This window comes from Amphiura filiformis, chromosome 3, assembly GCF_039555335.1.
Source record: "Amphiura filiformis chromosome 3, Afil_fr2py, whole genome shotgun sequence".
NCBI lineage: Eukaryota > Metazoa > Echinodermata > Ophiuroidea > Amphilepidida > Amphiuridae > Amphiura > Amphiura filiformis.
In genome coordinates, this window is record NC_092630.1 from 2,181,354 (window position 1) to 2,205,152 (window position 23,799).

At 37.3% G+C, this 23,799-nt stretch overlaps 6 protein-coding genes across 6 annotated transcripts; 3 read left to right on the forward strand and 3 right to left on the reverse strand.

Annotated features, from left to right (window-relative positions):
* Window positions 1-1,100: 1,100 nt before the first annotated feature.
* LOC140147594 (late histone H2B.2.2-like) lies at window positions 1,101-1,466 on the forward strand. The gene has a single exon (XM_072169372.1). The coding sequence runs from the start codon at window positions 1,101-1,103 to the stop codon at window positions 1,464-1,466; it is 366 nt and encodes a 121-aa protein (XP_072025473.1).
* Window positions 1,467-2,299: 833 nt separating this feature from the next.
* Window positions 2,300-2,665, reverse strand: LOC140147595 (late histone H2A.2.2-like). The gene has a single exon (XM_072169374.1). It carries the CDS (start codon window positions 2,663-2,665, stop codon window positions 2,300-2,302), a length of 366 nt encoding a protein of 121 aa, XP_072025475.1.
* A 3,217-nt stretch (window positions 2,666-5,882) lies between these two features.
* LOC140147597 (histone H4) lies at window positions 5,883-6,194 on the reverse strand. Its single transcript, XM_072169376.1, has one exon. It carries the CDS (start codon window positions 6,192-6,194, stop codon window positions 5,883-5,885), a length of 312 nt encoding a protein of 103 aa, XP_072025477.1.
* A 1,582-nt stretch (window positions 6,195-7,776) lies between these two features.
* Window positions 7,777-8,142, forward strand: LOC140147596 (late histone H2B.2.1-like). The gene has a single exon (XM_072169375.1). It carries the CDS (start codon window positions 7,777-7,779, stop codon window positions 8,140-8,142), a length of 366 nt encoding a protein of 121 aa, XP_072025476.1.
* A 3,643-nt stretch (window positions 8,143-11,785) lies between these two features.
* LOC140149323 (late histone H2A.2.2-like) lies at window positions 11,786-12,154 on the reverse strand. The gene has a single exon (XM_072171587.1). The coding sequence runs from the start codon at window positions 12,152-12,154 to the stop codon at window positions 11,786-11,788; it is 369 nt and encodes a 122-aa protein (XP_072027688.1).
* Window positions 12,155-12,932: 778 nt separating this feature from the next.
* LOC140147867 (uncharacterized) lies at window positions 12,933-22,683 on the forward strand. The gene is made up of 3 exons (XM_072169644.1): window positions 12,933-13,068; window positions 17,857-18,561; window positions 20,327-22,683. The coding sequence occupies exons 1-3, from the start codon at window positions 13,044-13,046 to the stop codon at window positions 20,776-20,778; spliced, it is 1,182 nt and encodes a 393-aa protein (XP_072025745.1). The 5' UTR covers window positions 12,933-13,043; the 3' UTR covers window positions 20,779-22,683.
* Window positions 22,684-23,799: the final 1,116 nt, after the last annotated feature.

Here is a 23,799-nt window from a genome sequence, read left to right on the forward strand (position 1 = left end):
CCCCGAATTCAGAGGTCGATTTTGGGTTGTTACATGCAAATACAAACTAATTATATCATGAAAAAACCCACCAAGAGGACTACGATACTTATTCAGAGCCAATCTACATTCTGTTATTTACAAAAGCCGACGGTCAAAGTAAAATTATAAAAGGAGCAACACCAGATATCAACGTTAAATCACGGTAAGCCTAAAATCGCATCGAAAACGCAAAAATGCAATTACAAAATTTATAATATTACTAAATCACCACAACGAATTGTAACGTAGGTATGCAGAAAAGAGTTGTATTAGCAATAACAAAGTATGTGCACAAAGATTTGTCTTTGGCATGTCGCTTTTTTGAAACATCGCCAAAAATATGAAAATTTGGAAAAACGCCCCAAAATTTAAATAAAACACGAACCTTCCAAAATAAATATATATTAGCACTCGGCGGCCCAGTCACTACCTGTCGCTGTGATTTGGGGTAACTCGTTGCTTCCCTTCTCCAGATACCTGTACTTCAAGGTCGCTCATACCCCAGCCCTTAACGTATTAGTTAATGTTGTAATTTTAACAGCCGAGCGGGAATATGTGGAGCATTGAGAGTTTTGTTGATCAATACATTACTCTCAAAATCTATATTTGTGATCAGGAAATGGTAGGATCTTCCGTTTATCGTGGAATATGAACAAATCTATACAGGCATTTATGACTCGATGTCAAGTATTGATCAAAAGTGTCCAAATAGAGAAAGATACCTGCGCGCTCATATCGAAAGGAGACGAAATGGAAACATGTCATAGGGTCTATAGAATATTACTGATTTGCTGAGTTTTTGCACTCAGTTTCAGCATTACCTATACTACAAAGTTCGGCCAGGTTTTAATTTATTCCAGGCCTTTACATGTGCCAAAATTATAATTGTTACTTGTTGACCAACAGAGTAACGATTCATGTTTTTAATTGAAATCCACGTCAATATTTTAACTTAGAAGATCAATAGCTTTGGCTCATCATTGAATTCGCCAGGATCCCTCATTTACATATTGAATCACATAAATACAGGTCTGTCTGACTCATTAGGTCATTCTCTGTTGAAGAAACTTATCGACAACATGCCTGCCAAGACTAGCGGAAAAGGAGCAAAGAAGGCCGGTAAGGCCAAAGGTAGTTCAGTAGCTGGCAAGAGGCGTAGACGCCGAAAGGAAAGCTACGGCATCTACATCTACAAGGTGCTCAAACAAGTGCACCCAGACACTGGTATCTCCAGCAAGGCCATGAGCATCATGAACAGCTTTGTTAACGATATCTTCGAGCGCATCGCTGGTGAGGCTTCCCGTTTGACTAAGTACAACAAGAAGTCAACCATCAGCAGCCGCGAGATCCAGACTGCTGTCCGTCTTCTCTTGCCTGGTGAGCTGGCCAAGCACGCCGTGAGTGAGGGCACCAAGGCTGTCACCAAGTACACTACCTCCAAGTAAATTGTGTTCTAGCTGCTAAACCCAAAGGCTCTTTTGAGAGCCACCATATCTTCTAAAAAGAGAATGACCATGTCCTCACTTTGCTTGCATACGATTCTTTAAAATTATATAGTTTGTGTAATTAATTAAAACTCAAACCTTTCGCGTAAAACCTTTCCATCTAATAAATATGATGTAATAAATAAATATGATGTAATAAATAAATAAATAAATAAATAAACGAATTATAAAATATGCTCTCTCTTCCCCACTCTGTCTCCCTCTCTGCATGCTTTCTCCTTTCTCTGTCTATTTCTCTCTTCTCTCTTAAGTTATAAAACCTAATTTAACAAACAACTAAAAAGCTTGTCTTCCCACTATAGAGATCACATCTTGTTTTGGATTCGCTGTTTTACGCATTGAATTGCTCTTATTCTTGTTATCTAGATGAAAAGTGACATTATTATGAAAGTAACTAACTACCCGACAAAAGGCGGTTTAAATTAAACTCATTTTCTGACGATATAGCAAAAACTAACAAACAAACAAAAAAACAAACAAACAAACAAACAAACAAACAAACAAACAAAACCAATCATTAGTTTTGGAATTGTTTTATATTTTCTGGATTACTGTGCAACTGATTTGTAGACCGTTGACCTTTAAATGTTTTAGACACTATTCTAAATCTGAAATTATTCTATGATAATGACTAAGACGAGCTGAGTGTTATGTATGTCATAATTATTATAATGACTTCGTACAGATATAAGACACAATCAGTCACAATCTCCTTTTGGTATATTTGGTGGCTCTTAAAAGAGCCGTTGGGATTTGGTAAACTGAAAATCAGTTTACTTCTTCTTCTTTGGCAGAAGAACAGCCTGGATGTTTGGCAGAACACCACCTTGGGCGATAGTCACACCTCCGAGAAGCTTGTTCAACTCTTCGTCGTTGCGGACAGCCAACTGCAAGTGACGTGGGTTAATTCTGGTCTTCTTGTTGTCACGGGCAGCATTGCCAGCCAACTCAAGAACCTCAGCGGCCAAGTATTCCATGACGGCTGCAAGGTAGACTGGGGCACCAGCACCAACACGGTTGGCATAGTTGCCCTTCCTCAAGAAGCGGTGCACACGACCGACTGGGAATTGAAGTCCAGCGCGTGCTGAACGGCTCTTTGCCTTAGCCTTTGATTTTCCTCCTTTACCACGTCCAGACATGATGAATAGTTATTTTTCTCGTTACGGATACAAAACGAATGCTTGCATGAAATACAAGATGCGTTTATATACGTTGTAGAAGGATCCTGTCAGAGCTTGAAAATGATAATCAATTACATTTTCCACCAATCAACGAGCCGAACTGTATCGATGTTGGACCATTATATCGACCATGAGCTTTAGGCCTATCTTGATTTTGAGCGCCATGTCTCAATTTATAGATTATTCAATTTTATTGGTATCGCCACCGTTAACCTTAAATTTTGACCAATCATCGTGGACATGAAGTATAACGGCATAATCGACATTTTTAGTGTCATAATTGATTAGTTTAGTTAGGTTTTACTCGGGGATTTACTACATAAAACTGTGATAATACATTACCAGCAAACAAAAAACGGTTTACAGAAAACGTTTAAATATCGGGTTATATAAAAAGGGTATAAAACGTTTATATAACATTCAGAAAACATTTTGAAAACTTGGTGAAAAACATCCTAACATAATGTTATTAAGTTTTGATAAGATATTTTGCAAAAATGTTTGCCAAAAATATTTTTGTACTAGCATTTTGATAACATTTTTTGAAATGTTGCCTCAGCGTTTTTTCACATGACACATTTCAAAAATGTTTCCATGACCATCATATAACCCGACATTTAAATGTTATTAAGCAATTTATACAACATTTAATTTATTCCCACTGGGATCACTGAATGGGCCTTAAAGTTTAGTTTAATGAAAAAAATGTCGCTTCTTAAAACATGATGATATGAGTATATCAAGTACGAATAGTATTAGTATGTGATTATAATGATAGGTCTATTGTAGTAGTTTTGCTGCACAAATCTATTCTGAAGCCAAACTTTGAAAGCAAGAATTAAGAAAGAAACATGAAATCAAATACAGGTAATCGGAGTCTTCTCTTATAGTATAGTTTGTTATGTGCATTCATTAGTACTTTTATCATGTTTAATGTTATATTTTCGCTCACGGTCACATGATACAATAATTACCTCATGAAAATGTATACCAATTCTGTGGGACTTTTATTGCATGGTCGGCCATTGGAAGAGCATTTGGGGATATTGATATAATTGTGTTGTCTTCTGTTTGTCTTGAGCGCTTTCTGCATCCTCAAAATGACGTCAAATTTTATACCTGGAATAATAAGGGCAATATTGCTTAATATTGTAATTTCAACATCAAATATAGCGGGAATATGTATGCAGATTTGATGAGCAATACATATATCCATAACGCATTTGAAAAGGATCCCAGCGACCCCTTGTGTATCGATTTTTGGACCATAAGTAACCGTAACCCATCATATTTTAAGCGCCAAAAGTTATGTTGTAATGCATTCCTTTTCATTGCTCTCTTTCGTTTATGAAGCAACATTTAACAGAATTAATCTTTAAAATTTGACAAACATGATGCAGTCATGTCTACAGTAGAATTCATCTCGACCTTTGCAGGACTTAAACCCCGTTAAAAGCTATTAAACCAAGATAACACTCATTGAAGCAGCTCAACTGATTAAATCAGATCTTCTCTGGTTGTGCACAAGTGTCTTGTTTTACATGTGCGACATCGCAATAAAGCTGGCATTATAGCTTCAGTTGGGTAACCGAATATAAAGGAAACGAAATGAAACAATGGTATGTGTACCTTTGTTCACGAAATGAGACAAAGACCTGCTTTTTGTTAACCAGCATTCTTCAAAATGAGCAATATAACGATTGTTGACTTAACACGGTTTGGAAATAATTTCTTCATATTTTTGGTGTTATCTGTCGTTTACATATCCTTCCTAAAACACAAAAGTGCGACCCTCTCCAAACATCTAAATTAGCTAAAAATTTAGGACATGTTACAAAACTATATTTTCTAGAACCTATTTAGAATAGTTTAAATGTAGCTTGTACCGTTTTTTTGTGGCATCCTTCAGAACGGAGCGGTCCGTTACCAATATAGCTCAATATTTTCGGTCAAATCTCCATTCAATTAACACGGGGAGTTGGCTAGCTATGAGCTAGCTATGCTTTGCCCTCACTCATATTTTACAAAAGTGCGACCATTTCTGAACATCTAACCTAGCTGTAATTTTAGGTCATGTTAGAGAAACATATTTGCTAGAAGTTTGGAGAATAAATTAAATATTGGCTGGTTATTTTTCACACAGTGATGTTAACTAGGCAAGTGTCCATTCTTCCAACATACATCATTTGTAGAGGTCACGCGTCAATGGTGAGAGCACTGTGTATTGTGTATAGGATAACGGCCAGTAACTGCAGTATGATCAACGAAGACACAAATTATGTAATGATAGCGATGTATCGCAATTTCAGTGTCCTCTTGATTAAAATACAACTTGTAGTTCTCGTGTACTCAATTTTATCCCCTCAAATGTCATAGTGGTGTGGTAACAAAAACAACGTATACTTATTTTGTACCTTGAGAAATAACATGTAATGATATGATATTCATTTTTCTAATATCAAAAGAATCTATTGTTATCATTATAATGTCCATAAAGAAAATGTATGGACATTACAATGTTATTATTAACGGGCTTCTGGAAAAATACGATTTGTCGACATGTCGATTTGTCGACATGATATGCATTTCACGGAATTAATAAAAAATATTCATGACTTTTGCAAAAATAATTATTTCTGTCAAAGAATGTGAAAAGAACAAAAAAGGTTGCTTTTCTAATTACCCAAAATACTATAATAAAATATGCCGTACATTGTAACGACATTGTGACCGATAATTAGTGGTAACGTTTCAGCTAATCAAAACGCTTAAACTTCCCGCCAATTACATTTTTGTTTTTTGTTACTTAAGCTGATACAGGGATATTATGTAATCAATACTACTAAATTGGTCTTTAACAATGTGAAAAACGGTTGACTCGTATTGCATAAAATACTTACATGACTTATGAACTGTATTTGTATCAATACAGAAAGTGAAATCGTTTGAGCTCAGAAGTGTTCTGTTAGCAAATCACTTAGAAAAAGACATATTTTGGCGCAGTTCATTAGTTCTATATGATACATCCGTGTTGAACATTTATTCAATTTAGGCCAATGATCTTCACGTTTATTGAAAATTTATATTTAATAGTTATGAAACATAGTCACATCTCTTTTTGGAAGAAATGGTGGCTCTGAAAAGAGCCTTTGTTGACTGTTGTTGAGATCACAATCTAACCGCCGAATCCGTACAGAGTACGTCCCTGGCGTTTCAGAGCGTAGACAACGTCCATTGCTGTGACGGTCTTTCTCTTGGCGTGCTCGCAGTATGTAACGGCATCACGGATGACGTTCTCGAGGAACACCTTCAAGACACCACGGGTCTCTTCGTAGATAAGACCAGAGATGCGTTTGACACCACCACGGCGAGCCAAACGGCGGATGGCGGGCTTGGTGATACCCTGGATGTTATCACGCAACACCTTACGGTGACGCTTGGCGCCTCCCTTTCCGAGTCCTTTGCCTCCTTTACCACGTCCAGACATGTTGCTTTCTTGTAGTTTCAAGAAATAGTGATTGCCTTAGTGGATATTTGCTCCATTTATGCTCTCATTTCGGACGTCGTAGGGAAAATGAACGATTCGTTGAGGGCGGTAGAAAATGGCGGTTGCAGACTTGTATCGACGTACAGTTGTGTGAGTATTGATCGAAAGTGTAGATGACTTACAAACTTCGGCGCCAATGAAAAATGATTGGCTATGTAAAGAAACAGGCCAAGGTGAAATAAAAAATAGCACGAGGCAATCTTTGAAAACTATTATCAGTCTACTACAAAAGACTTTAAAGAGTGGTAATGCCCAAATGTTGGTCTTTTGGTAGGTTGAGGAAAGTGATTTTCTCCAGCAAAAAAAAAAGACTTTGTTTAAATTTCATTGTCATTCATTGTATAGTGGTTTTGATGCATCTTTATATTTGGAACACGCTTAGAAACAATAAAAGAAAATGAGAAACAAACATAAACGTCGAAAAATGAAATATGCCGAGGTAATTGGAGTTTTTCTTCTGTCCTGTACATGAGAGTTATACGTTTGTCAGAAACATTCTCCTTTTTATTTAATGTATTATATTCTCTTAGATATTATCGACATCATTAGAGTAATATAGCTCTGAAGTCTAATCATGCTAATAGGCCAGTGTAAATTTGTGCCCAATAATGGACGCTGATTTTAGCTTGTTTAGAAGGGCCATTTGACTAGGTTCTTTCCTTGGTTTTAGACTTTTAGATTAAACTGACGTTTTTGATAATGGTCCCACAAGAGTGTCTTTCAATCTAAACAAGTGTTAACCTTAATCTGTCAATGCATATAGTCCCACAATAATATAATTATAATAATTACTTCACCCAAATATAGACCAAACTTGTGTGTTAAAGTTTGTTATGTTAATCTTCTGCTTGCCTTGATCGCTTTCGGTGTCGAGGGTGGGTAATTTACGCTTTCGGTGACCTCAAAATATTAACGGCAAAATTTATACCGTACCGGGAATGATATCTTACGTATTAGTGTGTAATTTTAACAGCAGAGCGGGAATATGTAGAGCATAGAGAGTTTTGATGATCGATACATTACTCTTAAAATCTATATTTGTGATCAGAAAATGGTAGGATCTACCGTTTATTGTAGAATATGAACAAATCTATAGAGGCATTTATGACTCGATGTTATGTATTGATCAAAAGTGTCCAAAAGATGCATTTCGCGCTAATATCGACGAAATGGAAACATGTCATAGGGTCTATAGAATATTACTGATTTGCTGAGTTTTTTTCACACAGTTTTAACATTACCTATACTACAAAGTTCGTATTGTTTCTTGGTTACTTCAGTAGGCTAGGTTTTAATTTATTCCAGACCTTCACATGTGCCAAAATTATATTGTTACTTGTTGACCAACAGAGTGACGATACATGTTTTTTATCAAATCCACGTCAATATTTCAACTTAGACGATCAATAGCTTTGGCTCATCATCGAATTCGCAAAGATCCCTCATTTACATATTGAATCGCATAAATACAGGTCTATCTGACTTATTGGATCATTCTCTGTTGAAGAAACCTATCGACAACATGCCTGCCAAGACTAGCGGAAAAGGAGCAAAGAAGGCCGGTAAGGCCAAGGGTAGTTCAGTAGCTGGCAAGAGGCGTAGACGCCGAAAGGAAAGCTACGGCATCTACATCTACAAGGTACTCAAGCAGGTGCACCCAGACACTGGTATCTCCAGCAAGGCCATGAGCATCATGAACAGCTTTGTCAACGATATCTTCGAGCGCATCGCTGGTGAGGCTTCCCGTTTGGCTCACTACAACAAAAAGTCAACCATCAGCAGCCGTGAGGTCCAGACTGCTGTCCGTCTTATCTTGCCTGGTGAGCTGGCCAAGCACGCCGTAAGCGAAGGCACCAAGGCTGTCACCAAGTACACAACCTCCAAGTAAATTGTGTTCCAGCTGCCAAACCCCAAGGCTCTTTTGAGAGCCACCATATCTTCTAAAAAGAGAATGACCGTGTACTCACTTTGCTTGCATACGATTCTTTAAAATTATATAGTGTTTGTAATCAATTGAAACTCAAGCCCTTCGCGTAAAACCTTTTTCATTAAAAGAGTTCGAAGAATATGTTAAATACGATTGATTTTCTCTCTTCCCCAGCTCTTTCTCCCTTTCTCCATGCGTTCTGCCTTCGCCGTCTGTTTCTCTCTTCTCTCTTAAGGGGGTACTACACCCTTGCACAATTTTGTGCCTATTTTTGCATTTTTCTCAAAAATTATAGCGCATTGATGACAAGTAAGATATTTATATTATAGGGGCAAGGACTACAACTACTGCACTAAAAAAATTATTTCAGCACAGATAGCAGTTGTGGAGTTACAGTCAAAAATAAGGGAAAACCACTATTTGATCAATAAATCAATAACTAATTGCATTGAGTTGCTGAATTTTCAGTGCAGTAGTTGTAGTCCTTGCCCCTATAATATACATATTTTACTTGTCACCAATGCACTATAATTTTTGAGAAAAATGCAAAAATAGGCACAAAATTGGCCAGGGGTGTAGTACCCCCTTAAGTTAGATATAAAAGCTAAACCACTAAAACGTTTCTTTTCCCACTATAGAGGTCGCATCCTGTTTCGGTGTCGCCATTGCATTGAATTTCTCTGATTCTAGAGAAGAAATTATATTTTGTTTATTGAAAGTAACTGCCTGACAGTTAAATTAAATTCATTTTCTAGCGATATATAGCAAAACCAATCATTAGTTTTGGAATTGTTTTATATTTTCTGAATTAATTTGCAACTGATTTGCCGACCGTTGACCGTTTATTCTGTAATGACTAAACCTGAGCTGGGTGTTGTGTATGTTAAAGGTCAGGTATATTGCTCGGACAACATCATATCATTGGCAAGGTAATATTATGAGGACAATGAAAATGCCTCTTTTTTGTTTAAATAAGACGTTTAAAATTGATATTCCGCAAAAACCAACTTAAGCGATGAGTTCCTTCGAACGAGACAGATTTGATCTAAAGTCTGCACAAAAAGTAACTCAGCTGTTATAAATACGCCTATAGATTCAGAACTAATAATAATGTTTACACAATATTTCAACATAGAGAGAAGCATGATTTATTTACACGCATTTTGATACCACATTCGTCAAATGTCGTTCAATATTAACATTACAGTAGTGCTTTTACACACAAAAAAGCCCGCCATTATGCAGTCATGTCTACAGCAGAATTCACCACGACATTTGCAGGACTTAAACCCCATTAAACCAAGATAAACCTCATTGAAAACAGCTCAACTATGTTAAATCAGTGATGTGTCTCATTTCCATGGTTAAATCCACAAATACATGTTTCTGATTTACCTGTCTTATATTGCAATGGGCTGTGGTGAAATAGGTATCATGATTTCAGTTGGATGCACCATTACAAAGCAAACGCACAGAACAATGCTGTGCGTGGCCTTTGTTTCCCAAATGAGAACAATAGTCTGCGTATTGTTAATCAGGCTTGTTGATGGTACAACTCATGTCAAACTTGTCAGAGTAATTGTGATTGTATCATACAAGTAAATGAGAAACATGTGGTTTTAGACTTAACACGGTTTGGAAATAAGTTTTTCATTTTTAGCTCCCTATCGGGCAGTCAGAACTCCATATTTGGGAGGGCTCGACAACAATCTTCCCAAAATCGCATTTTAATAATATTTAGATGACCATAGAAGCTCTCATAGAGGGAAGGAATTGAAATGTTTTTTACAGCTTCTATGGCAAAAATTGATCAAACCGATCAGTTGGAGCTATCACAAGTCAGCTGTTGAGCACAATTTGCCATTGAAATTACACGTCCAACTGCTATGAAATTTTGAAATTCTCTCTTCGGAAAAATAGCTCGACAACAGCTTTCCCGTGACATTTTTTACTTCAAATTGTAGTATGTTATGGATGATTATTATAATTCACACGTGAGCCTCTATGGCTAATATATTGGGTGAAGGGTTTTCCCACCAGCTCACTAACTAGTTTATTGCATATACCTACAATACAGTGAGTGAGCTAGAGGTCAATCTTCAATTGGAGCGCTGTCATGGCTGTGTGTGCACTGAATAGGAAAAACGGACAGTAACTGCATAATGCCAATCTTCGCGCTTACTTCAAATCAATACAAATAACTGCAACTTTTAAATTGGGGTATTTTTCTTTCAAAACACTGCTGTATTGTCAATATTGAACAAAATTGGACAAATGGGGTATCACAATGCGCGTAAATAAATCATCCTTCTTTTTAAAAAGGAAGGTTTTTTTTAAGGAAGGTTTTTTTATATTTCAAACTCTAATGGTGACCCGCAGGTCAAATTGCTAGAACTGGACATTAAACACAACTAAACAGACACAGTGCAAATTATTTGCAGGCAGCAGCTTAATCAGCGCCAATATTGCAACATTGAAACAAACAACTATACAAACATCCAATCCAACCCAACCCCATCCCCCAGTAGGCAATGGGATAAAGTGCCTTGCCCAAGGACACAACACGTTGGCACGAGCGGGGCTCGAACTCGCAACCTATGGATTATGACTCGCAACCTATGGTTATGTTGAAATATTGTGAAAATACAATCTATAGGCGTATTTATAACAGCAGAGTTACTTTTTGTGCAGACTTTAGACAAACGTTGACGTCATGAAATGACTGTGCCTGCTCTGCGAGAAGGGAGTATAAACATTCTCAATGCACATAACGTACCGTATACTGTTGTTGTTCACAGAAAAAAACCTCTGAATTAAGTATTACAAATTTAATGGTTTTTAAACATATGGATAAAATCAGGCGCTTTTTTTTTATATATACTAGTAAATTGTGATGTTACAATTCATATGCATATAGATATCATGAGAAATATTTGGGCTAAAAAATAAAAAAATAATTTGAGCTTATAATTTGAGCGTGATTAATCTGAGACTAGCATATAAACCGCGTTAAGTCCACAAACTCATGTATCTGATTTCCCTGTGCGATATTGCAATGCTATAGTTATTATAGTTTCAGTTGGATGAAATATTACAAAGCAAACGCATAGTAACAATACTGTGTGACGCTTTGTCCCCAAATGAGAACGATAGTCTGCATATTGTTATGCAGCATTGTTATGGTAAATAATAGTACAACTCATTGTTGCTAATGTCAAACTTGTCAAAGTGATTGTGATTGTATGATAAGAGCATTATATAGTGTCCGCTTCATTTACTTACGTCATCAGCCAAACGGGGGAAGAACACGTACGTTTCAAACGGGGGAAGAACACGTACGAGCCCAAACTTTACCCACACAATTTCTCCTTTTTCAGGAGAAATACGCATACAAATATTGCAACGAGTGTCAACTTGTAATGTAATAATTATTCTCTTCGAATAGAGATGAACTTGTTTTTGCAATAGATCTGCCCTTTAATATGAATTTATTATAATTACTTCATACATGTATAGGCCTATGACATGATCAGTCATAATCTCTTTTTGGTATATTTGGTGGCTCTTAAAAGAGCCGTTGGGATTTTGTAAACTGAGAAACAGTTTACTTCTTCTTTGGCAGAAGAACAGCCTGGATGTTTGGCAGAACACCACCTTGAGCGATGGTCACACCTCCGAGAAGCTTGTTCAACACTTCGTCGTTGCGAAAAGCCAACTGCAAGTGACGTGGGTTGATTCTGGTCTTCTTGTTGTCACGGGCAGCATTGCCAGCCAACTCAAGAACCTCAGCGGCCAAGTATTCCATGACGGCTGCAAGGTAGACTGCGGCACCAGCACCAACACGGTTGGCATAGTTGCCCTTAACCTTTCTCAAGAAGCGGTGCACACGACCGACTGGGAATTGGAGTCCAGCGCGTGCCGAACGGCTCTTTGCCTTAGCCTTTGATTTTCCTCCTTTACCACGTCCAGACATGATGAATGGTCATTTTGCTCGCTACGGATACAAAACAAAACTTTAAGAATATATCATTAGATTTATAAAATTTACTTTGAGGACTGTAATATATCAAAAATGTGAAAAATATCAAATTTTAATAATTTGATGATATATGATATTTGATAATAAATCGTGAATTTAAAAAAAGAAGAAAATTATTTGATATCAGAAAGACATTCTTCGTATTCAAAATGCAATTCGATATGTCTGATGTGCTCTCATGTCCCACAAACAATACTGTCGAAACGCTCAAAACGCTCATTCCAGATCCCTTAATCAATGCGAATGATTGTTGGTTAAAATAAATAATTGGAAGATCGCTATATTCAGTGTTTTATTTTAAGTTGATACTTATGCCATCGAGCTACTAAAGTTCTACCTACACAATTATCAATGAAAATTTGAGAATGTTATTTAATAAATATCATCTTTTAAAAAATAATTAAAATCCATACATGAAGAAACAAACAGTAGGGTGGTAATATTGTGAATAATATTTTGGCCAAGTTTTTTTAAAGGGCGGGTCTTCTGCTATTATGATAATCCTCCAACACAACAAATACAAGATATCATATTATAATGAGCCCGCACATTTATTGCTGATTTGAAAAAAAAAACACCAAAAACTAACGGGTACAAATCATATATTGGGCCCGCGTATTCAATGCTGATTTGAACCAGGTGCATAATGGCATGGAGTTCTATTGTCCTTTGTAAACTCCGATCACCATCGATTATTTAGGCCAATGATGTACGGGTGATCGAACCGTTTGCTAACATTGCAGAGCTGCAGAGAAGAGCCACGTAGAAGATTACAAGCCAGTGCAGTGTTCTGTGGGTGATCGTTAAGAACGAGTGGTGTTTTATGTCGAATTGTTTTTCGCTGACAAGTGAGTACAAAATTAGTCAACTGATTTTATCAAATTAATGAACTGCACATATAAGTTTAACGTCATCAAAACACTGTCCAAACTCCAGTATGGATTCTAGAGAACTTATACCAGATATGATTCTAACAGGGGACTTAACATACTGCGGAACTCGGTCTTCAATTAGCTTGAGATACCTATCTAAAATACAGGTTTACATCTTACATTTATCTTGCTGTATATCAATGGTAGTCATTAAGGGATTTGATTTTGATAGCAACGTTTGTACAGTATTTTTTTTTGTGGGACCTGAGAGCGCATCATACCCACCAAATTAGACTCGCTTGCCAGTCCTATATACGCCGTACCTATGTATATTGAGGACTGGCTTACGCCATTTTGGATGTCAATGGGAAATACACACTTAACGATTTGCGCCGGTTAGAAACAAAAAAAAAAATCTTTAAAATTTCATCAATGTATATAAAAGTGGTACCAACCGTATTGTGCTTGCTAATTTAAGACTCGGTTGAAACAAAATTAAGGATCGAAAGCATTTTAGTGTCCAAAAAGGCAAAATTATCGTCAAAGTTCTGCCGAAATCGGCACACTTGCGAAGGGTTCAGAATTCGAATCGGGAACGAAAATATCCGATCTTTGCGATCAAAAACACAAAATTACAACTTTAAACATACTATTGGCAAAAGACATTATTACCAAACAATACAGAATAGAAAATTTGACATCATTTTCTCAAAATATTGAAAAAATTTGCTCACTAGACATCGAAAAAGTACGCAATCCAATTCCCGTTCAAACGCGTGGGAAACTGAAAGTGCGATAATCGTGACTACACCAAATCGCATTCCGAATACGAGGAATGCTTTACTCGAGAACTCTAGCTTCGAATATGCACATGATAATCACGCATTCGATCGGTGAGCAAATTCTTGGCTAGACTTCTCGAGCAAGGAATGCCCTTCTGAATTCAATATCATAAACAGACCTCAAAGAATATAATATAATAGGAAAAAACTTTAGTGGCAAAAATACATCAGAAAAGAGTTACGGTCACACATGGATCAAGTTATTGCTCTGATCATAACGATGCAGAAAAAATATGATTTGACCTATCTTGAGATCTATAGTTCTCGAGTTATAAGCAAAAAGGTATTGTATGATTTTTAATACCAATTCAAATAAAGAAGAGTTTGCACCACCAAGGATATCTCGTTACATAGTTAACCGGATTAAAGAGTATGACCTTTTTGCTTATAACTCGAGAAAATTGACCTCGCAGAAAATCGTTGGTGTTATCTATGACAACGACATCGTTACAAAAACCTTAATTTTGGGTCAAAAGACACACAGATGGTTATATACAGGGTTAAACATTTCAACTTGTCCCGAATTTGCCGAACATGGTGGTAAATTGTTTGTCTTGAAATAAGAGTCATAAGTCTGTTGCTGGAATGGGAATATTGGCTTGGTGTTTTATTGTGTTTTCTATATCTCCGGGACCTACCAATTCAGAATCTGGCGGATGCCACCCTGGCACCCTTGGGCATTTTGAAATAAATAACCCCAAAATGACCCCATAGGGTTATACGGGGTCAAAAATTGAAAGTGTTCAAATATTGCTTCGAAGTATATCATATTATTCGTCCAGGCCCAAGGATCCTAAATATGTATTTTCTCAATACGACCTATGGTTCAGAAGTTATGTGCCGCAACAGGTCAAGGGTCAATTTTCAGTTTGCATAGGGGTCAAAAATCAAAGTTGCTCCGATGTTTGTGAAAGTTGTAGCAAATTGTTCATCTGCCAAAAGGAATTCAGAAACATTGATATCTACAATGTAAAGTTACTAAGATAGACGATAACAAAGGTCAAACACCATTTGTTCCTATTGAGATTATTGACCTATGTAATATTTGTCTCCGTAACTCATCAACCAGACATCGGAGCTAATGTATAGGTAGACTACTCCGTAGTCCACTTGTCCATACTCTGGTTATTGCATTTAAGGATACGATACATGATTTACCGACAAGTGACTCATTTCGAAATGTGATCATGAATTTTGAAGAAAAAAAGTTTCCACACGGCTTCGTTGGGATTCGAACCAGCGATTCGAAACTTCCTTCGATTACGCGTCTAGCGCTTTACCGTTCGGCCATGGTGGCAGTTGAGTGGAGGAGTGTAATGATAAATGATAAATCTCATAATGCAATCCTTAGCCTTTTGTTTACTAAAAACAGACGCGTTTTGTAAAGATAGATTAGCCGTTTAATACATAAAGAGCACGAACGTTTGGGAAAGGTTTCAAACAAATAATAAAGACACTGATGTGATGATGAAATTGCGTAAGTCGGGAAATATCTGCGTCGCAATGTTTTGTTTTGGTTTTAGGAATTTGACCTTAAAATTTACGACTTCATGACATTATCATTCGAAATCAACAAAAGATATTTCAGCAGTATATGGCCACATTCTTTCTCTAGAATGTTTTGAACATGTATGTGAAATAGCTTCAACAATGGTTCGCTGCATAATGGTAAAAACAGCCTTGACCTTAAAAGGGCGAGAGGTACCATATTTACGGATTCAGGCTAAATTTAAAATTGATATAAAACGTTTGTTTTTTGATCGATTACAAAAATTAATTTTGTCAAAGAAATTGTGTCTGGCGTGAATTACACTACAGTTTTTATTCTTAGGGCTCTTTGACTTCTTCAAATGATTTTTTAATGATAGAGTGAATCCCTGGCCCTTTATAATTACGCACAAAAGATCGAGTCCCCTTAAGCTTAAAACTCCGATTTAATTAATTTGTGCACAATTGATAGATTTTCACAACTGATCTTTTCAGTCACCGTACCCCCTCTGTTTGTTAGCTTCCCAAGTGGACTACTGACTTTGGATTGCGGTTTACATGCTTAACACGGCTGTCTATGGATGAGATTGTCGGATTTCTGGCCTACTAAAATTGGCCATGATGTAATGCATCTTTAAATGGATCTGGCTTGTGATTGGTCGCCCATATCTCGTTATGGTTTAAATCCTCCGGGCACCTGCCATTACCATTAATAACTACATGGTACACAACTATTTGTTTTGTTTGTTTTATTTCTTCTTTTTAACCTGGGACACTCAATCAGTTGAAAACACAATTAATCATCTGTTCTTCCTTGAGGCCCAGGGATCAATACAACATTTACATAACATAATTATTAAGGTTTTAAAAATACTACATACATTCAAATACACGATAATATTGCAAATTTAGATAAATACAATGCTTACAAAATAAATCCAATTACAATGTAACTTTACAACATGTTTAAAATACTATTAATACTACATAGGCCTACATCGGCAAAGCAAATAGAATAAAGGATCAAATAATATGGGGGACCCAATAAGCATTAAAACTACTTAAAAGATAAAACACTACAAAAATCAACCTATGAACCAGCATAGCTATAAAACATTAATATTATTCAAAACTATTGATTGCACCAAATACAAACTAAATAATTCATTTAATGTTAAATACAAATAATTCAATATGGAAACTGATTGCACAAAATAGTAGTAAGGCCTAGCATGATAGTATAAATACAACTCAAACAAGTTTTGCAAAATAAACGAATGAAGCCAAAATATGAACAAATTTAAAGACTACAATTTAAGAATCATAAAATTGAGTTGTATATTGTTTTGAAAGTTGCTGTGCTAATTGGGAGAGGTGTGGCCTTTGTGTTGGCGGGAACATTAAACTCCCAGTAGGTGCATGAGCGCGTCTTGTACCATGCTTGTACTTCCAAGCTTTGTGCGTGCGGTTAAATTGGATTGATAAGCAAGTATGATTGACAGTCCCGTTTAAAATGCAATGTCCATAATCGATTTTTAACCCGGACTTTCACGATTAATAAATTCTAAAATCAGAATTGTTCAGTATTGAAGTGCCAATATAATTATGACATTATGATATGTTGCATTCAATAATATAAGCCTACGTATACTTTACTTTTACTGTTACTAATATAATTATATAAACTTTTTCATAACAATTTTATACTAGTATTTTGATGTAATAAATATCAGTATAATTTCGAGTTCAACTGAATCCTTTCATCATGATTAATGACATGTTTTTTAAAATCAAAAATCGACTATGGCATAGTCTAATGTATAGGCTGACTGTTTTGTTTCTGAATTCCTTTTGGTCGACAAACAACTTGCTACAACTTTAATGAAAATCGGAGCAACTTTAATTTTTGACCCCTATGCAAACTGGAAATTGATCTTTAACCTGTTGCAGCATATAACTTCCGAACCAAATGTCGTATTGAGAAATAAATATACATATTTGTGATCCTTGGGCCTAGACGAATAATAATAATTTGATATACTTTGAAGCGATATTTCAATTTTTGACCCCTGTATAACCTTAAGGGGTCAATTTTGGGTCATTTATTTCAAAATGCCCACGGGTGCCAGGGTGGCATCCGCCAGATTCGGAATTGGTAGGTCTCGGAGATATAGAAAACACAATAAAACATTGTGCGGGCGCTACTTTCAGGTTTTTGGCTTAGGCACCAGACTAATACTTTTTTGATATTGACACTTTTTGGTAAACATTGTTTAGATGACCTTGACCTATTTTGCTGTTACCATAGAAATAAAACATCCTAGATACTAGATAGTGAAAACTATTCTTTATTTTAGTTCATCAAAACAAAAGCATTCCTGAATGTATTATTTTTCAACTTTTAAAAACATGCAATTTAATTTTTAATTTTCAGTTACACGTAAAGCGACAAGCAGAATGGTACGCCTGGTCATTCCCCGTCTTCTGGTTGTGATGATTATCATCACGATCAAGTTTGACATATCTTACTGTGCTTCAAGCTACCTGCAACCTTCCCATTCATCAGGATTTACTCCAAAGAGGCAGCACATACGGACATCATTGAGTGTCGTCGACAGGTATGAAGAAATCAACACTGGACGCGTCAACCTGGATACCTACGTGTCAACATCTTCTCGATATCATGGTCCAAGCCTGGAAGACAATGAAGACGACATCGTAGGAATACAAGGTGGTCGCCACCGTCGCGATGTTTCACTTCCCGATGGATCGGTGTTTGACACGTTTAACCTATACATACCGTTTGGAAAGATCGAGGCTATCCCAATCGCAACTTTTACAAATGGTGATTTTGATTTCGATTCGGGAGTCTTTACAGCACCTTATTCAGGAGCATTCTTCTTTCTCTTCCATGGTCCGTATGGTAACGAACCTGCACTTATATCCGTGTTTCTCAGCTCGGATACTGTGGATGGAATTAACCGAACTCACGCTGAGTTGGCTGTAAGCAGTGGGGTTTCGGGTGTTCTCCCAGTTGTTTTACCCCTTCAATCAGGAGATACTGCCTATGTTGAGTTGGAAAATTATCCACGAGAAAGAGCAAAGTTTTCAGCCGTCTTCAACGTATTTGATCTTTATCGTAAGTATTCGCCGTAGAAGTGACGATGTAACAGGATTGACTACCATAGCAATAGATGAATACAATTTTTGAATATATCGCCCTGCACTAGAAGCAGATTGCACGCATCACCTGTGTATGTCTGCAATCATAGATAGTATACAATACCGCTCTTTTCAAAGATACTAATCTTATAGGTGCGAGTGATCCCTGTTCTTTGACATCTATGTAATTTATGTATGGTCAGCCTGCTACGCTAATTGCCAAAGTCATATTTGTAATTTTGAGAACAGAGTACAAAATATAGTTCAAGCATGCATTTAAACGTATTTTTTTTGCACAAGAACAAATGATAATGAGACAAATGAAAGGGAATAATCGGAAATAATTAGGGTGATTACATAACTGATGCATGCTTAAACCACATTTTGTTCTTTGTTCCCAAATTACAAAAAAATGACTTGGGCAATTTGCGTAGCAGGCTGACGATATTCAAAAATTGTATTCATCTATTGCTATTGCTATTGGTATACCAGAACTATTCCCATGTTTTGTAACTTTTTAAATAGCATGTACATTGCCGTCATACAAGCTGTATCAAAATGATTGGTACCCATCAGTTTCCAGTGATATGGACAAGACTCCCACATCAAAGTGTAGCATAGGAGCTATCTTGTTTATAAACTGAGCTCAAAAAGAAACTTATAATTGTTTACAACGCGTTAATCACAAGGTCATATCTTAAAATACTGTCAATCAAAATGAACCAAAATTACACACAGGATTACTTTAATACTCTACTCAAAACACATGTCAGTAACCAAGCAGTTGTCCAACTGACACAACAGCAAAATGCACTGTCATGGGACAGCTTCCTGGACGTCCTCCACTTTCACAGCCCAACATTTGGCACCCAGCACAAAAAAATCTGTGAGAATGCACACAAGATTCTTGCACAGATGATAAAACGGTGATGCTTTCTGCTTTTCATACACTTTTTTCATGAAACAGTAGGGCTGGGCTGTGAATGTGTTCCAGGAAGCTGTTCCATGTTAGTGCATTTTGCTGTTGTGTCAGTTGGATAACTGCTTGGTTACTGACATGTGTTAAGAGTAGAGTATTTAAGTAAACCTGTGTGTAATTTTGGTAGAATTTGATAGACAGGATTTCAAGATATGACCTTGTGAAAAATTATAAGTTTCTTTTTTAGCTCAGTTTAGATATATGTTACGAAAGGTCATAAAACATAAATCCTGGGTATTTCAAGAGGATCTCATGTTGCATACGGGAGAAGCAGGCTATCAACATGATCAATAAATACTAAAACCGATGGGAACCAATCAATTTATAGAGCCTGTATAGGGTGCCATAGTGACCTTATACCCACCAGTGTCCTTCCCGGTTAACCAAAGTTATATCAAACCCAACAAAAGTTGCTTTTCTTTTGAGTGTCTACCCTTCTGGATCCGGTATTCGAATGTTGCATTGCCTGGCGTTTGAACTTTGATTCTGCTTCTCTTTCCATCCATCACGTTCAAAGTCTGTGATGTGGTTTTAGTAAGGCTGCGATCACATAGAAGTATACGGTATACGGCATACGCTATTCGCTATACGAAATACGCTCACTCGATCAGGCCGACTCAGCCTGATGATCGAATGAGTGTATTTCGTATAGCGAATACCGTATACTTCTATGTGCTCGCAGCCTAAGGCAAACAACTGGCACTTGTTTGTCAGCTTTTGTCTGATGGAACATAATTTTTGACCTTTTATAATTTTCAAACAGATTTCAATGTGCCACCAACACAACAATATTTCACCCCGTACCGAATTCGCCAGTCAGCCTTCACCGCCATCTGGAAAGAGGAGCTACCGCCCACTGACCGTGAGGAATTCAAATTTCAAGGCTATTACAATTTGACCATCAATCTAGGCTCCAATTTTGACGTCGCAACAGGAATCTTCACCGCACAATTCCATGGTCTTCACGCTTTCTTCCTTTCCTTCCGCGTGTTTATGCCACCTGGAGCTACAACGATTTCTGTCCGACGCAACGATGTCGAAATTGTCTCGGTTGGTGCAACCGCGTCTAATATCGACGTAATGGAAAGAGCTAGTACCGCCTTCGTTATTGCCCTGCAAGCGGGTGACGAGATTCAACTGGTGAAATCAGCTTTCACTCCTGCAGCATATGGAGTTGGAGACGCCGCAATTGCGTTCACTGGGTTCTTATTGTAAATGTAAAGGATCGGTTATTAAACGATGACCTAAGAAGCTTGAAGAAGCTAGTATCAATTCTGCGAGCAATAACAAAGTCAATTCGTTTAAATACATTGGGGAAACTAAGTATATTACTTAATTTAATGACAAAACGGAAACGTTCCCAGGATTCGCTTCTTCAGATCTCTTCAGCGCTGTTCTGCGCTGTTTCAATCGGACTCATTGCAGCGTGATATTTGTTGTGCTTTGCGCTTTATTTATGCAAGCATACAACATTTTAGCGAAACCTCAGACTTGGTAGCTAAACCTGGTTTCTGCAGCCGAATCTTGGGGGGGTAGCTCCCAAAGCACGATTTAGTGCATCAGCAAAACTCCATCTAACGGGGAGCGATCAAATCTGGGGGTTTTGAGCCCATTCCCTAGTTTTGACATCAAAACCGGGGTCTTACGCTCGACAGAAGTAATTTTTGCCGACGGAATTGTTGCCTCTATTATTTGGTCCAATGCACTCAAGAATCTAAAAAGTATGCGTGCGTGTAAGGGGGTTGGTATGGGGGAGGGGATGCATAGCAGAATTTTTACAACTTTTACAATTATAATATGTGACCATCCTCCACAACTGAGCCCGGATGTCGCCAGTGCCACTATTGAGATATATGCTCCATCGAACTTAACAATAAACAATAGGAAACAAAGGATTTATTGACTGTTTTATTGATTTTTCACTACTTAAATGTCAAGTACTATAGACATGATATACATCATTTTAAAGCTAATTTCAAGCAGAATATTTGGTTGAATATCTCAAAAATGATGATTGGCGACTTCAGGGCTCAGTTGTGCTGAGGGGTCACATATATCAATATCATTCATTGTGAAAACGTCAACAAAACGGATAGATCTCATCCAAGTTTTATAAGCAGTGTCTTATTGTCTATTGTTGGCCTAAATTTTGTATTCACCAACGCCCTTCGTGTACCGACGGGCTTAGGTAGCGCTAAACCCGACCCAGATTCGCCACTGAGCGAAACCGGATTCCCTAAACGATGTTTAATTATGTTGCTAAACTTCGGACTTTTACTACCAAAGCTCATGGGTTCCAAAACCTACAAAGATTTGCTACCGACGTGTTTTGCTGCTGGGCTAAACCAAGTTGATTGTAGGGCTCCGGCCCCGCATTTTGCTACGAAAACTAGGGAATTGATTCCAAATTTCAAAACATAACATTCGGCTGTTAATGGTCCGTTTTTTAGCATCACTGCTACCGTAAAGACCTCATTTTTTCCGCTGTCGATCAAAATTTAAAGCAAATAAGTATAATTCTAATTGTACGATCAGTTAAAGTTACAACGAGCATCAAATACATAATGTCCACCTCTTGTCCCATTATTAGGACCATTAAACGCAAACCAGTCGGCAAACACTGCATACATCGTAAGTGGTCGCTGGTTAACCCTATAATAGGCCTTTTGACAAAAAAAACACACCCGCGTTATTTCCAAAGAACTGAACCCAGGTAGCTTAAGGTGACTGCTTCCCCGGGAAAAAAGTTGGGGTTAGGCTAGCCAAGATTCGTAGGGCCGTTATATTTACGGGCGAAGCGGTCACTGGGTTTTAGCAGTTCTCGGAGTAGAGCGCGTCTTAAGAGTATAACGTTTAAAAGGCCTGTGGTAGGGCTATCACTGGTACAAGCCAAGCAACCTTGTTTTGTCATTTGATATAATAAAGTGAATGAAATGATTGGCATTCTGTATAGATAATTTTCGATGCCCTTATGTTACTGTGTTGTATTTGCTGTTAGATATGAAGTATTTGCTTTAGAGGCGGGCACGAAAAAAACCCGAAAAAAGTTAAAACATCTCAAAAATATGACAAATCCGATTCCAGAAAAATAGGCCCTACAACACTAAAGGTCCGTTCATTGCGATATTGCAATAAAGTAAAGGACCGTTCATACTACCACCGCATTTGCGATGCGTTGCTTTGCGATGCCGCACTGCATCGTACTGCTGCAAACTACTGCATTGCGTTATCGCAATTGTTACGAGTCGTACTTGACTCAAGGCCAAAATCACCTTTTACCCAAATTCACACGAATGCACAACACAAATACACTGTTTGATTAAGCTAACAAAATCTAAGTCTTTAATTGAAAGTACGTTATGATTGGTACAATATATGACAACAAATGCTCATACACAATAATCAAATATAAACACTCTTTATCTATTTAGTACTTAGCCAGCATTCTTCTTCTTGATGATCATAAAGTTCTTGCAATGTTCTGGACGACTGATGTAATATGTGACTCCTCGCCACAACTGAGCCCGGATGTCGCCAATCATCATTTTTGAGATATTCAACCAAAATATTCTGCTTGAAATTAGCTTTAAAATGATGTATATCATGTCTATAGTACTTGACATTTAAGTAGTGAAAAATCAATAAAACAGTCAATAAATCCTTTCTTTCCTATTGTTTATTGTTAAGTTCGATGGAGCATATCTCAATAGTGGCACTGGCGACATCCGGGCTCAGTTGTGGCGAGGAGTCACATATATCCTTATTCACTTGTCCTGCGAAAATCAGCGAAACCAGTGTACACTTGCGTTTATAAATCCTTGCGTATAAAATCCACACACGAAAATGATGCTGCTTTCTCCCAAATACTAAGCGCTTTGCGTCGTTCTCCAAACACATTTATAACTCCTTGCGCAGTTCTCCAAATATAAAACTCCTTGCGCCGTTCTCCAATGCTAAACTCCTTGCGCAGTTCTCCAAACTTGGTGCTATTTCCACCTTTCACACAATATCTTCAGGAAGCAGGACTGCGATGCAGTTGTCCCCACTTATTTTGACAGTTGCGTTGAATCAAAACACCAGACTTCAGCAAGTCGACAGAAGAATATATTCCTTTCTTGGAAGTACGTTCTTTGACGTATTCTAGATCTTCTCCGACAACACTGGCAAATAGTAGTACTTTGACTACATAAAATATTTCTGGTTTGCAATTTCCTTTCTTTGAAGGAATTGGACTGT

Coding starts and splice junctions, on each gene's coding strand:
- LOC140147594 (XM_072169372.1), top strand. CDS start 1,101: ATGCCTGCCAAGACTAGCGGAAAAGGAGCAAAGAAGGCCGGTAAGGCC.
- LOC140147595 (XM_072169374.1), bottom strand. CDS start 2,665: ATGTCTGGACGTGGTAAAGGAGGAAAATCAAAGGCTAAGGCAAAGAGC.
- LOC140147597 (XM_072169376.1), bottom strand. CDS start 6,194: ATGTCTGGACGTGGTAAAGGAGGCAAAGGACTCGGAAAGGGAGGCGCC.
- LOC140147596 (XM_072169375.1), top strand. CDS start 7,777: ATGCCTGCCAAGACTAGCGGAAAAGGAGCAAAGAAGGCCGGTAAGGCC.
- LOC140149323 (XM_072171587.1), bottom strand. CDS start 12,154: ATGTCTGGACGTGGTAAAGGAGGAAAATCAAAGGCTAAGGCAAAGAGC.
- LOC140147867 (XM_072169644.1), top strand. CDS start 13,044: ATGTCGAATTGTTTTTCGCTGACAA. Junction 13,069..17,856: donor GAATTGTTTTTCGCTGACAA/GTGAGTACAAAA, acceptor TTTAATTTTCAG/TTACACGTAAAGCGACAAGC. Junction 18,562..20,326: donor CAACGTATTTGATCTTTATC/GTAAGTATTCGC, acceptor ATTTTCAAACAG/ATTTCAATGTGCCACCAACA.